Source organism: Tyto alba, unplaced genomic scaffold (genome assembly GCF_018691265.1).
Source record: "Tyto alba isolate M040663 unplaced genomic scaffold, T.alba_DEE_v4.0 Super-Scaffold_14, whole genome shotgun sequence".
NCBI classification, from domain to species: Eukaryota; Metazoa; Chordata; class Aves; order Strigiformes; family Tytonidae; genus Tyto; species Tyto alba.
Genome location: NW_024881276.1, coordinates 18,985,581 through 19,000,480, shown reverse-complemented (window position 1 = coordinate 19,000,480; position 14,900 = coordinate 18,985,581). Strand labels below are relative to the sequence as shown.

Here is a 14,900-nt window from a genome sequence, read left to right as displayed (position 1 = left end):
TTGGTGTATTGCTGCTGTTAGGAGAGGGATGGGAGAGAAGATGGCTCCTACTGCCAAACTGCGAAAGCATGGCTCATAACAGTGTTGTGCTGCTCTCTAGTCAGCACAGGAAAAAACTTTGGGGTCCTAAACACCACTCACTATTTAAACTGCTGTTTCCCACCTCCTCCAAAACAGGGAGTGAGGGCTGGGTGAAGGAGGCATGAATCCGAAGATTCAGGCTTTGAACTATGAATTGGAACTTGTTACTTTAGGTAATGAGCTGAGTCTTCTGATAAAAACAATAGATTCAGCCAGCTGCATCCATTAGTGAATGACAGGTTCAGTACATTGCCTTCTAATCAGTGAATGCCTTCCCTGTTTTCCTGGGCTAACAGCTTTTGGCAAAGTGACATGTAAGAACTAAAAAGTACATTTAACAACTCCACTAAGTCAAGAGTCATTTTGTGGGACTAACTAATCACAGCATCACGTAGTGGTTGAAGTTGGAAGATACCTCTGGAGGTCATCTGGTCCAAGCCCCCTGCTCAGGCCTAAAGGAGGCTGCCCAGGATCATGTCTGGGTGGCTTCTGAGTATCTCCAAGGATGGAGACTCCACAGCCTCTTTGGGCAACATGTTGCAGGGCTCAGTCATCCTCACAGTCAAAAAGTGTTTCTTGATATTCAGAGGGAACCTCCTGTTCCAGTTTGTGCCCATTGCCTCTTGTCTTGTCACAGGGCATCACTGAAAAGAGCCTGGCTCCATCTTCTTTGCAGCCTCTCTTCAGATATTTGTAGATGTTGATGAGATGCCCCCTGAGTCTTCTCTTTTCTAGACTCAACAGTCCTTGGTCTCTCAGGCTTCCCTCGTATGAGAGATGCTTCCGTCACTTAATCATCACTGTGGCCTTTCACTGGCCCCTCTCCAGTAGCTCTATAGCTGACTCATACTGGGGACCCTAGAACTGGATGCAGTATTCCAAGTGTGGCCTCACCAGTACTGAGTAGAGCTAATGTCTGCTTCATTTGCATAATTCAAGTGAGAAGAAATAGAAAATAACAGAAAATATCTGGAATAATTTCAACAGAGGTGAAAGAAAACCTGATATGAGTACAGTTTATTAATTATTCACATATATGTATATAAAAAAAAAAAAAAAAAAAGGCTGAAGGAAAGTGATCCTTTAGAGTTATCTGTTTTGCTTTGGTATTAAAAACTGCCACTCTAACTGTATGAGATACTCTGTTATATCAAACAGTGTGATGTTACAGAAAACCTCTTACAAACCTCTTTCCATGTTAGAAAATGATATATCTATTTTCTCATCTGTTTGTGTGATATTAATTAAAAGCCTGCTGTGTTAGAACAGCCTTCTACAATAATTAATTTACTTCATAATTATCCACAGGTATGTGATTTTAAAATACAGAAAGGAAAATTAAATGGATTGCACTTTAGAAATGCAATAATGATACAGATGGGTGGATAACTATTTTTAATCACAGTCTATGACATTAACAATCATCATTTTTAGGAGTTACTTTTGGTATCATAATATTGCCATTTATTCAAGCTAGATCAATAATTTATATGTTAGCTGTTTTGGTAAATTTTTTGTAAACATACAGTATTTTAACGCTGACAGTACCTTATGGTGCATTTACAGTAACAGTCATTTAGATGCTTGTACACAGCTTTTTCCCTTTCTGAAGTGCTTAAGACGGTCACTGATTCTTCAATGGAGTAACTCAAAACCTTTCTCATTAGTGAAAAATAGCTGCTAAATTCCTTGGCAAAATCAGTTAATGTTACTTACTGTTTTAATGTTTCAAGTGGTTTTATGGCCAAATTGTTGAACCCTCACCTGCTACATGAGTTTTCAGACTCCAGACAGACTGCTGAAATGGCAGGAATGCCAGTGGAGAAAGCCATTAGACTCTCAGAAATACTAGACGGAAAATACCTTACTGTGCATAGAGTGACATTGTCTTTGGTTTCTTTGTTTTTTGTTTTTTCTGTTAAAGACAAACTACCCCACAGGAAGGTGCAGGAAACAGGTATTCTCTACTCTGTAAGGAGACTGGAAAAAATGCTAGCAAGCACCTAGTCATTTAGAAATTTACATTTCTTAGTTGAGTGGTAGAAAATGTAGGACACACTCCACACAGCTTTATTTCATTTTTGCTGGTTTAGGCAGTTGATTCAGAGATTCTGGAGCTACTGTAAAAAGTAGGTATTTAGAGTCTTTACTTTCTAATGATTTAGCACCTCACTGAAGCAACACCACATGTTCTTGTGTTTTCTCTATTTTAGGAGTTTTCTTGTTCAGCTGGACTTCTTAAAAAATTAGAAAAAATGAACAAAATACAATTCAGTGGAGCTTTCTCTGCCATAATATTGTGCATAATGAGTTGCTTTTGCATGATTAACTGGAAGGCAAAATTAGCCCAACAGTTTATAGCCATCTATTTGTAAATAGCAAAAATCAAGAAGCAAAAATCAGTCTTGAAATTCTGTATGATTTCATGTTACATGACTCTCTGTCCAACAGTAGCTATCTGTGGTACCTCTCCTGATTTTTGACTGCAGAGAAAGATACTGTGTTTCAGTGTTGGGTACTTCCCCAATCCAAGCAATGAATAATGAACAGATTCTTTAAAACCCAGCTGTTAGAGCAAGAAAGGACATAAAGGAGATAATGTGTCCATTTTCTCCAAATAAAAAGAAAAAAATCCATAAATATCCAAATAATAACACATAATATTTTCAAGTTATGAGGAGGAAGAATCAAGAATTTCTTGTGTAAGCTCCCATGTTGATCGCAGAGCCTATGGGAAATACTTGGTGGTAACTAAGTGAGAAGATAATTGTCAAGACAAATTCACAGCTACAGAGTGACTGGAGACCATGGAAGAAATGTGTTTCTAGATACATGGTCATGTTTTGATACATTGGATATTGCAGCCAACTATTTTTCAGTCTGCCTCTAGCCTCGACAGATCTGACCACAATACTAGATTTTGGAAGATGACTCATGTATAGCAATATTCAGTGACCTTGAGTGGCGGGTTCTTGTTACACTGAGATCTTTGCTAGTGTTCCTAGGTCCCACTGGTCTTTTAAGGATGAAATTTGAATATGCTGAGAATGCTGAATGTTAAGCACAGACTATAATAGAAATACTGTGGAAAAATGAATTAATATATTCTTTTAGTTTTAATTTTCATATTTTCAGTAGACATAACATCAAGAAATGAGTTTATTTCTATGTTATCCTTTCTACTGCATAAATTCTGTTACTGAAATAAACATTTATCATAGTTCATTTATTCAGTAATTTTAGCATTTCTTTTCTTTCAGTAACTTCTGGTGAAACTGTTGCTGTGGATACACAAACCAGGGTAACCAAGGAAACCACCACCTTCAAACCAGAAATGCCATCTTCTGTGCTTTTGGAGGTTCCAGCCTTGGCTGACTTCAATAAGGCATGGGCAGAACTCACTGACTGGCTTTCTCGACTGGATCGAGAGATAAAATCTCAGAGAGTGATAGTAGGTGATCTTGATGATATCAACGACATGATCATCAAACAAAAGGTATGAGAAACACTGATTTTTCAAGTTGAAAGCCTCATGATCTTTATTCTGTATTAAATCATTTCAACAAGGAACACAGGAGAGATGACAGGCTGCAATACATGTAGTTGTTACTTAAGCTACTTTATCCCATAAACACAATTATTGGAATAAACATTAAGATAATTAATTGAGTAAAAAAGTATTAATACATTCTCTGGTATTTAAGGCAGATGTCTTTATCTTTCTATCACTTGTGATTGTGTTGTAAAAGTATGCAAGCCAATTGTTGAAATACAAACCTCATGAGAAAGAAGGAATTGCATAGTAAGCTCCAGGTTGCCAGGAGGAAAGATACCCTCTTTCATACCTCTTCTTACATTGCTTCTGTAATAATTTCTGAGAGGCTTATATCCTGCTGCTGTTGGGTTATGAAAAGCTCCTCAGTTGTCTTAAAGAAAAGAGCTCATTAATGCAAGTGTTTTGTCAGCAAAACTGCATCAGTGTTACTTATCTTTGAAAACACAGAAAAATATGGAAATATATGTGCAAGGAAAAAAAAGGCTAAACTTCAGCTACTCAGTAGCAATAAAAATAATTTGGTATTATACAGCTTGAAAGTAATTACCTGCCTTCTAGATTTAACATTGCTCAATATAAAAGATTTGGCTTGTCTGTGCAAAACTTTTCAGTGTTAAATTTCCATTCAGTTCAGTTCTAAACTCAGTTTAGAACTCTCTCTTATAAGATTTTCCTCTGATTCCTCCTCCTGCTCCTCCTCCTCATAAAAAAAATCTGATTTATTGTAAGGAAGATATTGGCATTTTTTCTCTTTGCTTGAAGTAGAAAGAGGGAGAAACAATGGACACATCTTGCCTAGTATCTGCACTAAGCAGTTTTATAAGAGCATGTATATTAAAATACGCAGATGTCTCATAGGATTCATTCTGCTTGTTATATTTCTCTTCTTTTTTCAGTGGTTTAAGTTTTCTGGTTTTGAGGCATTTTGTTTGGTTTACCTTCTAGATTAGTAAAATATTTGTTTCATCTTGAGTAATGATCACAATATTTACTGTATAAAATTATATAGTGTTCTATTAATTTAAATATCTTTACAATGGCATGGGTATTTTAATAGTAAATGCTACTTGCAGTATCACCTATACAGGACACTAGATTAAAAGAGCTATTATGTCATTTGGAAAGACTGAGGGCCAAATAATTGTTTGCACATTATCTTTTAATCTTTTTCAGAATCATTTTGGTTTTAATATTTTATGTTGTCAAATACTTGGTTCAGAATTATATGGCTTTTTTACTAATGCCTCATTTTAGCAGATTATTCTGGCAGGAGAAATCCATAACTTGCTTCCTTCTGCAGATCTCTTTTACTTAAATATGAGATCAAATTATTAACTCTTGGGAATTTGAATTAATATTTTATATGGTTTAAAATTAACTGGTTTATATCTGCATTTTGATTTAAGGCTAAAATATTTTATCTGGTTAAGCCAGCATTACTGCAGTCTTCCTCTCACTTCTGTTCCTGGCTGGGTAGCCCTGTCTAATTTTTTCATACCATGCTGTGCTGGTAACAAAACCAGCAGGAAAACTCTTTTTTGTTGTGCTTACCTTTCTAATTGGCTGTGCAACAGAATGTGACATTTAATATATTCTCTGATGAAACGGAGGGATCAATGTCTAAATATAGACTGCAGTTCTGCTAACTGGCTCTGTCTTCTTTAATGATAATCTTAGTATCACCTAATACATGGAAATGAATGTAATGAAATTTTGATTCTGCTCTTAAATCTGGATTATTAATTGCTGGATTATTAAGTGAGATTAGCAGACAGAATTTTCAAAACTGACAAATAATTTTAGGTTTCTCAGAAAAATCCCTGCTTTCTGATGTGTAGAGTGTCTGCAGCAGTATATGAGCTGATGAAGTTGGACATGTGGGTACTTGGCTATTCTGAAAAGTCAGGCCAGATACGATCTAAACTGGAAATCCAAAAGTAGTGTTTACCTCCCCAGACCTGTATATTCAGTAAAAGATCATAGTCATACCTCTCCTGTGTTTGTGATTTAAAAGTAATTGAAAGTCACAGCACTGCATTGCGCTGTATTTGGAGAGTTCATTGCACCTCTACAGGAATCTCAGTAAGCTTTAATAGGAGCTCCATTTTAGTAGATTGACACTTTTTTTTTTTTTTTTAATCATATTTCGACTTTCAGTGTAAAGTACCATCTTAACAGAGCCGAATAATTCCCTTATAAAAATTAATCATTATAAATATACATGCTCCATGGAAGCTGTTTTACTGTAATGAATCTCTAATTGCTCACCCAGAATTTAGAACACTTTAGACTGCTAGTCCTATTGGTGTGCTACCAAGTTCCTACTGTTTTGGGGTTTTGTTTGCATTTCATATTTTTTTCAAAACCGAGACCCACATTCCTAATAAGAAATTGAAATGTCAAAGCAAACATTTTAAAAGCAAAGAAATCCCATATCCTAGCAACATATGTAACAGGACATTTTCCAAATCACCCAGGTAAAAATAAGTGACCTTAGTTTGTCCTTTCTTTCACAGAAGTATGTAATGTTGTTTAAGCTGTCTCTGAGGGCATTTTGTTTAAATTCATTTCAATCTGATTGTGTCACAAGATTGCAGCCACTAAAGATGCCATATTTTTTCTCCATAAAGTTTTAAGACATCGTTAGCCCCCACTTGAACTCTGCTTGGAGGTGATCACAGTGAATTGGTTCTCTTGTGTGAATAGCATGTACAGAGGTTAATTATGGAAGAAAACAAAACAAAAAAGACAATTATTCTAAAAAAAGCTTGTTTGAGTTGGCAGCTTCCCTTTAATGAAAGAAACAATACAACTTAAATTCTCCTAAATGATGCACATACTGTGTAGTAAAAGGAGCATACTAAAAGAGTAGCATAATGGCTATTCATTTCAAACATCTGTAGTTAATCTTTCTGTTAAATGAGTGGTATATATTTGTTTCAAGTAAATACATGACATATTTTAGTCATCTATGTATATAACTTGTTAAATTCCATATAATTAAGTGATAAGACACTAAAAAGTATGTAGTAAAGAAATTTAATATCACCATTAGTGTCATCCATGTTTCCATTAGAGGAAAATTATATTTTTCTCGTCTTCAAGACTGATGTTTTGCAGGATTTGATCCTCAAAGAAATAAATGTAAGGCAGGTTGACAAGAGACTCATGTTGTTTTTATAGACAATCTTCATCTGCAAATAAAGTTCACAGGAATACTGAGAATATATAATACACCAAGATGTAAGTAGATGAGGGACATGACAGAATACAGTTTATACTGCAGCTTCATTTCACTGTTCTTAGTTCAAAACAATCAAGATGTTTTAAATTTGAAGATCAGGTGGAGTTCCTTCATGAAACAGAAAATTGTGGACAGAGGAACAGGATGATAAACTATATTTTGCTACATTACAAAAAAATTGAAAAGTATTCTTACTTAAGATGCCAACAAGCTCTTATTCAGAAACTCTGCTTTGGCATCACTGTATTTTGAGGGAGGTTTCCAGCAGCAATAAATTTCTACTAAAAGCAGTGAACCATGGAGGCCGTGCAAAGCTTGAAGATAATTAACAACGCCATTCAGAGAGATCAAATACTATAATCTCGAGTTTTCAATGCTGTCCATGGATTTTGCCAAGGCATGCTGCCCATCCAAACTTTTTATAACATGTTATTGAAACCATGACTTTCAGTTTTACCGGATGAACGTAGTATAATAGATTCTATTTAGTAAAAAGTAGTACAATAATATTACTAATGAATTTGACTACAGAGAATTTTCATGCGCCTACTTCTGCCTACTGGTTCTAAGAATATAGGTTGAGTCTGTGCTGTTAGGTGCAGTGGAAGGCATTAATCTGAAAAAAGTATTTACGTAGAACGACACCTATGGCCAAGTTAGCCACTGAGACTTTTAAGCAAAGAAGAGGAAAAGATACTTTTAGGTAGTGATTTGTGTCCTCCTAAAGTAGTCATCCAAAAAGATTCAGATCATTTATTTCTACTCAATTAATTTGTTACTATTCAAAAAGAAGGTTTGATCTATCAGAGAATTAAACAAAATTGGAATGAAGGGATTGTTTTCACTATTCTATTAATTACTGAATTGATTTTTCAGTACCTGAGGATCTTGTGCAGCTGATGACAGTAAACTCTTAAGGAAAAATATTTGCTTATAAACTGTGCAATTAACAGACTTCAGTTGGAAGAGTGGTCTTAATTGACATTCACCTTGTTTGAGGATTTTTTACCTGTCCCTTGCCATGGTTACATACGAAGCATTTTAGTATACAGCTTTATAATTATACATGCATTTTCATATGCAACCTTACAATTAATATTCTGATAGATCAGAAGAATGGAAAGTTTTCTGTCCAAACTGTTTTCCAGCATAAATTTTTGTGGAAGGAAATACATAGGTTTCCAAATTTATACCCTGTTCTTACAGAAGCCACTGTAATTGCCAAATTAAAATTTGTAGTTCTGTATTACAGGATATGCATCAGTGTGCTCTCTATATGCCCATGTTGAATGAAAACTTGTAGCTACAGCAACAGACATTTGTGTCTGTCCACATAGTTTATATCAGAAGTATAAGTTATAGGTAAGGTGAAGTCCTCAACTTTTTGGATAGTGTACTTCAAGTTCTACAGAGGTGTGAAGAAGTTTCATATTAGTGACATACACCTGAAAAGACCCATGTAACACATTTTAAGATAATGTACTGTTGAAGAACATAACAGAAGATTTTATACCTGGAGCTGAATGTTTTCCAGTTGAGTATTCTTATGTGCTTAAAGGGAGGTGTCTACTAGTCCAGAATCAAATGTGTGGTGCCAGGAAGTAGGGAGCTGACATTCACACATTCAGAATCAGTCTTCAGGAGCATACTTGCCCCAGCCCTCTTTCTGTGCTGTCATGCTGCTTTGAGGGTTGTTTTCAAAGCTTCACATCCTCTAGGATCCTCTATTTCCATATGAACATACAGCTGCAGACATTCCCTGGGGCACTGTTGGACCAGCATCAGCTAGCTCCCAAAGCAGGGCTGGAGCTGATTCTGCAGCATGTTGGAGGGTTCACTGGCATTGTTGTGCACCTGCTCTGATAGAAAAACCCTATATGTAACTTTAAATGGTGTACAAAACTTCCTTTACATCTATGAATTTCACCATAGGATATATTCACTTAGGAGACTACTTTCGTTGTTTTAGGTATATTTCAGAGTACTATTTTTGCTCTATTTAATGTGGGATATCTAGCAGAATTCTTATTTTATACTGTATCATGCTGTTAGGCTTCTACAATTCTAATTTATGAAAAGTACTGGCAGCCTGTTTTCAGTTTTTGAAGTGAATAAAAAACCTAATAAATGAACAGATTTCTAAACATATTAGAAAAAGTTAAAACTACAAGGTTTGTATGCTAAAAGATTTTAGCTTTTTTACAGAGTAGAAGAAAACGAAAGAATGTCTGTCAGCCTTTAAACTTACTATGAAAGGTTAGAAAATGCAGCAGGATGCTCTAGACGGCATGGAAATCTGAGTCTTTAAAAGGAAATGGGAGGAAAAAAAGAAAAAAAAAAGTATTAATCTGAAAATTGGACCTCAAGGGATATAGAATATGTCAGGGGACTTTTTTTAATACTTTGTTGCACATAAAGACAGCTGATATTTTAAAATAGCTTGGCCACCTCATTATAGTATGTTAGAGAGTATATTTGTTTTCTGCAATAATAAAAAAGCTGTCTAAACACTTTCTTTTGACGAGTGATTAACAACCATTTCCTTATTTCTCTATAATGTTAATCATTAGGATGTGCGTAAAAATTTTACCTCTAAGGATCTGATTCTAAACTCATTGAAGTAAAAGAGATACTTTCATCATTTTTCAATTAGTTTTCACTCAGGCTGTAAATCATCATCCAAACAAAAAATAATATTACAGTTGTGCCTAAAGACAACTTTCCTCTGTTTGCTTTTATTGGTCTATTGTGAAATAATTTGATTCTTTTTTTCAAATTCCTGCCAAATAAGCATCCAGGAAAAGATAAATTATCATGATTAATGCAACTGGCATCCTGTTAGGTTCAGCAGGGAAAGGACAGAAGTGTAGGAACTCATTTTCATTTGCATTTATATGTATTTTCATTTGCATTTATAAGTATTAGCTAGGGTTGCGTTTTTCAATAGCAAATATATTTTTCTGTATTTCTGAGTCTGACATATCTTATAAGTATTAATGACCTATTCCATCAATGCTGGACCTTACCTGACCTACTCTTTTATCCAAATCAATCTTTCATTGTGTGTGTTTGCATTCCACTAGTATATGCAACTCAGACACCTGCTGCATTGGGCCTTCTACAAACATACCATGGGTATGAAAAGACTGTTTAAAGTAATGTGTTATCTACAGTGTGGGCCATGGGGAAATCCTGCTGTGCTAGAAAGTGTAAGAACTGCTTAAACCTTCATGAGTTCTGTGTGTGCCCAGACAGCAAAAAAGCCTAACTAGATGCTGGGCTGCATTTAGTAAGACCCTAGCCAGCATGTTGAGGGAAGTGTTCGTTCCCCTCTAATCAACATTTGTGAGACCATATCTGCAGTTCTGTGTTCAATTTTGGGCTTTCCTGTGGGCAGGAAAGACATAGAGGAAGTCCAGTGTAGTGACATTAAGGTGGTCAGAGGCTGAAGCACTTGATGTATGAGGAGAGGAGAGCTGGGCTGGACCAGCCTGGGAGAGAGCTGAGGTCCACTCAGGAGGAACATTATTGTTGCCTGCCACTGCTAGATGGGAGATGACAGAAGATAGAGCCAGAATCTTCTCAAAGGTGCACAGCAAAATGATAAGAGGCAACAGACACATGCTGCAGCAAAGGGAATTCTGATGAGATATTAGGAGAAAAAAGTTCATGATGAGCATAATGAAACAGGCTGTCCAGAAATGTAGATTCTCCATCCTTGGAGATATTCAACATAAAACTGGACAGGGCCATGTGTGACCTGGTGTGACTCTGAATTTGACCCCATTTGAGCAGTAGGTTGGGCAAGATGATCTGCAAAAGTCCCTTCCAACCTAAATTATGCTGTTATTATATTTGAATGCTGTTCTCAAATAACAAGATTTTGTGTTGTATACCTTGTCAATGAAACACACTTCAAAGGAAGGAAAACATGGCTTTATGCTGCCTTTGCACCCTTCCCACCTCAGCTGTGATTTGCTTTAAGAGCTGGAGCAATCCTGATAACATTTTGACAAATTATTTAGTTCAAAGTAGTAGTGAGGGTTCGTTAGGACAGTTACACAAGTTTTAGGGGTCTATATTTTTGTATCCATATTAATATACATTATTAGCAGCAGTAACAAGAAAAGCTGAGAGTGGCTTTGTTTTTATTCAGAAATTGGGGGTAATATAAAAGCAGCTTGTTTCTAAATAATGATGCAATGTATAAAATTCTAATCTAGTTGTAATCATAAAATGGAAATTAAAACTAAGGGGAACAATTGTATATTTGCTCATTTTATGTGTGAGAAGATGATGGAGTTCTTGTTAGAGAAATAAGTTTTCCTCTGTAAGAAAATAAAAACATCAAATCCCAGTAGAGTTTCCTAATGAAGCTGATCTTGAAACACAGTTCTTTTATGTGGAAAAGAAAACAATCCCAGAATTTTAACTAAAAAAATCTACCACCTTGAAATGTGCCCTGTTGGTTTCTCAGTGTGCCAAGGGTACTCTGATACTTCTATAAATGCTGCTTAATAATAATACAAATTCCGGGATTTGCTAGTAGATGGACAATTCCCTATTGAGGCAGAGCAGCCATCAGTGCCATTATCATCCTTTTTCATGAAGGGATTGTTTAAAAAAATGTCACTAGCTTTTTTAGGCTGTGGGATGTGTCAAGTAACTAGTTTCTAGTGACTTAGATCTGTTGCAGTAAGCCAAATTCTTGGAATTCCTTTTTCTCTTTTCACAGTAAAATACTGTAATAATTTTTTGCACATAGAGAAGCTCTCATGGAGAATCCTCTGTTGATTTGTATGGATATATTGTTTTATAACCCTCATGTTAAGTAATCAAAACTACTCAAATACGTAGTTAACTCAAATGTTAGCAGGAGGCAGACATCTAATTCACTAAAGCTCCTGCAAAATATTTATTTTATGCTATGTCGAACTGCTTAAAAGTGCAAAGTAAAATTTATAAAAACACAGTAAGAGAGGCATAAAGACATGTTTGATTTCAGGGGAACAGGAGTTTTGAATATTTTTCTCCATTCCCTAACCATTATGCATATATGCTTCTTCATGTGACCCACCATTAGGCATGCACTGTCACTAGATTTGAGATGAATAAACAGTAAGTCTCTGTGGTTCCGGGGAGGGAGAGAGTTAATGGGAGAGAGAATTTCATGTCTTAGGAAGCTGGCATTATGGGGGATTGAGGAGAAAGGGACATCATGCTCTGAATTTGCTTGATCTTCACTTGCTTGCCCCACCTTCTTCTTCACCTTTGTGGAACACAGCTGGTCTGTTTTCTGCTGCATGGAGTCCCCTTTGGCCTATCTCTTCTTCAATATATTCTCCTTCTGTTTGTGCTAAACTGAATTTTGCATGCAAAAGAAGGGGACAAAACACCTGATTTTGCCTAACCCCTCTAAAAGCTGATGTCCTTTGTTAATGATGAACAACATGTTGAAGAAACACTAGATTGTCATGTTTCTAGATTTTTTTTTTTTTTCCACCGGTCAGGGAGGGTGGTGGGAAGGGCTTGTATAGTATTTTTGTTTGCTTGTTTGATATAAAAATAATCCCTCCTTCACTACAGGAAAAATAAAATCTCAAACATTCATATTAGCAACAGACAACAAATTTACAGTGTAAATGCAGTATTAATTTTTCAGGTTAATACGCACTGCAATGAAATCCTAGAAAATGTCAGAGTACACATTGAGCTTGAAATATGGAAGTAATTCTATTAAAAGCAATAAAACTGTATGTCCTCAAGAAAGAGATTAAATTAATTTCCTGAATTTAACCAGAGAATGCAACTCTTCATACAATCAAGTGCTGAAGGAGGACTTAATTAAAAGAAAACTGTTTTTGTAGTAAATGTGGGCCATCTCACATTACTCAAAACTCTCATCTGTCTCTGTTGCTAGCTGATACAATAAGCAAGGTAACAAATCAATTCTCAGAACTGTGTTCTGCTTCTTTTTGTGGACCATTGCTCTTACTGAGCTAAAAGATCAATTTAACTTATCAGCATGGCACTCCTAATGTTCATGTGCTTTCTGCTTATGTGAAAGAACTTGTGCAGTCAAATGTGATTTTCACACATAGAGGTTTAGTCACCTCAGCCAGCTCCCAACTTTATTTTTCATGCTTCTGGACTTTTCAAATTCTCCAAATAAATTGTTAAACATGGAATTCACACTGGGGTTCATGCAGTTCAAATATTGCAATTATCTGCCTTGTTTGCTCAAGAAGGGTTTTCCTGTTAGCCACTAATATGCAGGTAACTCAGCTGCTGCAGTTATATGCTGCTCACAGAAGTATAGTTTAAGAAAACATCTTTCTTATCCTTCTTTTTCTTGAGGAATTAATATAAAAGCTTCAAATGGAAATAGTCAATAAAAGGTACAAAGACAATTCAGGGTCTTCCTTCACTGAATGAGCTAAACTGATCCACTGAACAAGAAAAATATGCAATGTTTACTGTTCATTTTTTATGTTCTTAAATAACTAAGCAAGAGCAGGGTGTAACTATCCCAAATGTGCAGTGTTAATTTGATAACGACTACTGATACTAAGCTTTTTGCTGACATCTAGTCTTAGAAATAGATCATAAATTTGTAATAAATGCTCTTTGATCCAGACTATTACAGTGCAGTGATAATCTTGGGTAGATTTCCTTTAAAAAAGTAATCCATTGAAGTGGAAATTAGGTAATATAATCAACACTGGAAAGTTGCTGGAAAGCAAGAGAATTGAGAGTTGTAATTCTTCAGCGTCTCACACATCTGGCCTTGCTTACCGATAACAGGAATGTGGAAATTGCTTAAAAAGAGAAAACATGGAGTAAGGAAATACCCAAGTCTAGGCCTAACAAAATATTAAAGTCGAACAACCAAAATAATTTAGAAAGTTGTAACTGAATTCTAGACATTATTTTTTTTTCTATATAAGCATAAGAGCTAAAAAAATATAGATCATGTTTGAGGTTTTTGTAGTAGTACATATATACATTGATTTATTCTTGAGGAGATCATAATTGCCTAGAATTCAAGTATCCTAGCTTGATGAACAACTTGATCAAGGCTCATCTTATCTCCAGATTCAGTAGAAAGAAACTGACACATCTGTGGTTTAGTCTGTTTGGTTCTGAAGTAGATGTCTACAATAGGTGAGGTGAATTGCTTCCTGGAATGGCTTGTTTCTCTCAGTATATGCTCAGTGACAAGCTCAGGTATAGATACCTACAGACATTCGGTGCGACTCATCCACGCCTTTCTGGTGGGGCAGCTTGCCACTGGAAAATATCTGTATGAGGGAGCCAGCGTCCACAGGGAATGCAGTGACACTGTGATTGCCCCCGGTCAGATTCCTGGCATAACCCTGCAAACCAAGCAGGTTTTCTGTAATGTGTAACAGCCAGTTCCCACCATTCGTTAGCACAAATATGCCCCTGGATAGCCACACCAAAGACAGCAATGTTATTCCTTTGGGACACTGGAAAACTGCCTGATTTCTCTCTCTCATCTACCAGTTTCCTTTGTCACCCCTGAGTACCACAGCTCCAAGTTTTAGTTTATTTCGGGTTTTGTATTAAAACAAAAACAACAACAACAACAAAAAAAAACACCGAACAAAACAAAACAAAACAAAACACCACAGAAAATCGTGTTCTAATATTATCAGTGGTAAAGTGAAAAATCTATGTTTTCATATTGGAAGGGGCTCCTTTCTGATGTTTTAACAGAACAGTTTGACACTTTGTTTCTCTGGAAAAAGAAAATAAGTTCATCACTTATTTCCAATTAGAGTAGAAGCTGGTTTTAATATTTTCAAAAAAATTATTCTGAGATAACACAAGGATCCTGTTTTGTTTCACTTTCCTGTTCAGAGAAATATCTGTTATATTTTTTGACCAAGAAGCAAGGAACATAAAATAAATAAATAATAAATTGAAGGTGAATTTAAGCATTTCTCTGTTTCTGGAGAAGAATGAAGCCTTTTGGGCTATTGTGATTTACCAGAG

General features: G+C 35.7%; 1 protein-coding gene across 19 annotated transcripts in view; it reads left to right on the top strand.

Moving 5' to 3' along the window:
• DMD (dystrophin) overlaps nucleotides 1–14,900 on the top strand; it is a 1,076,492-nt gene that overhangs the window by 727,925 nt on the left and 333,667 nt on the right. For all 19 annotated transcript variants that reach the window (XM_042788288.1, XM_042788292.1, XM_042788293.1 and 16 more), the window contains one exon: nucleotides 3,342–3,577. In XM_042788288.1, the coding sequence (XP_042644222.1) occupies nucleotides 3,342–3,577 (236 nt within the window). The remainder of the gene's footprint in view (nucleotides 1–3,341; nucleotides 3,578–14,900) is intronic.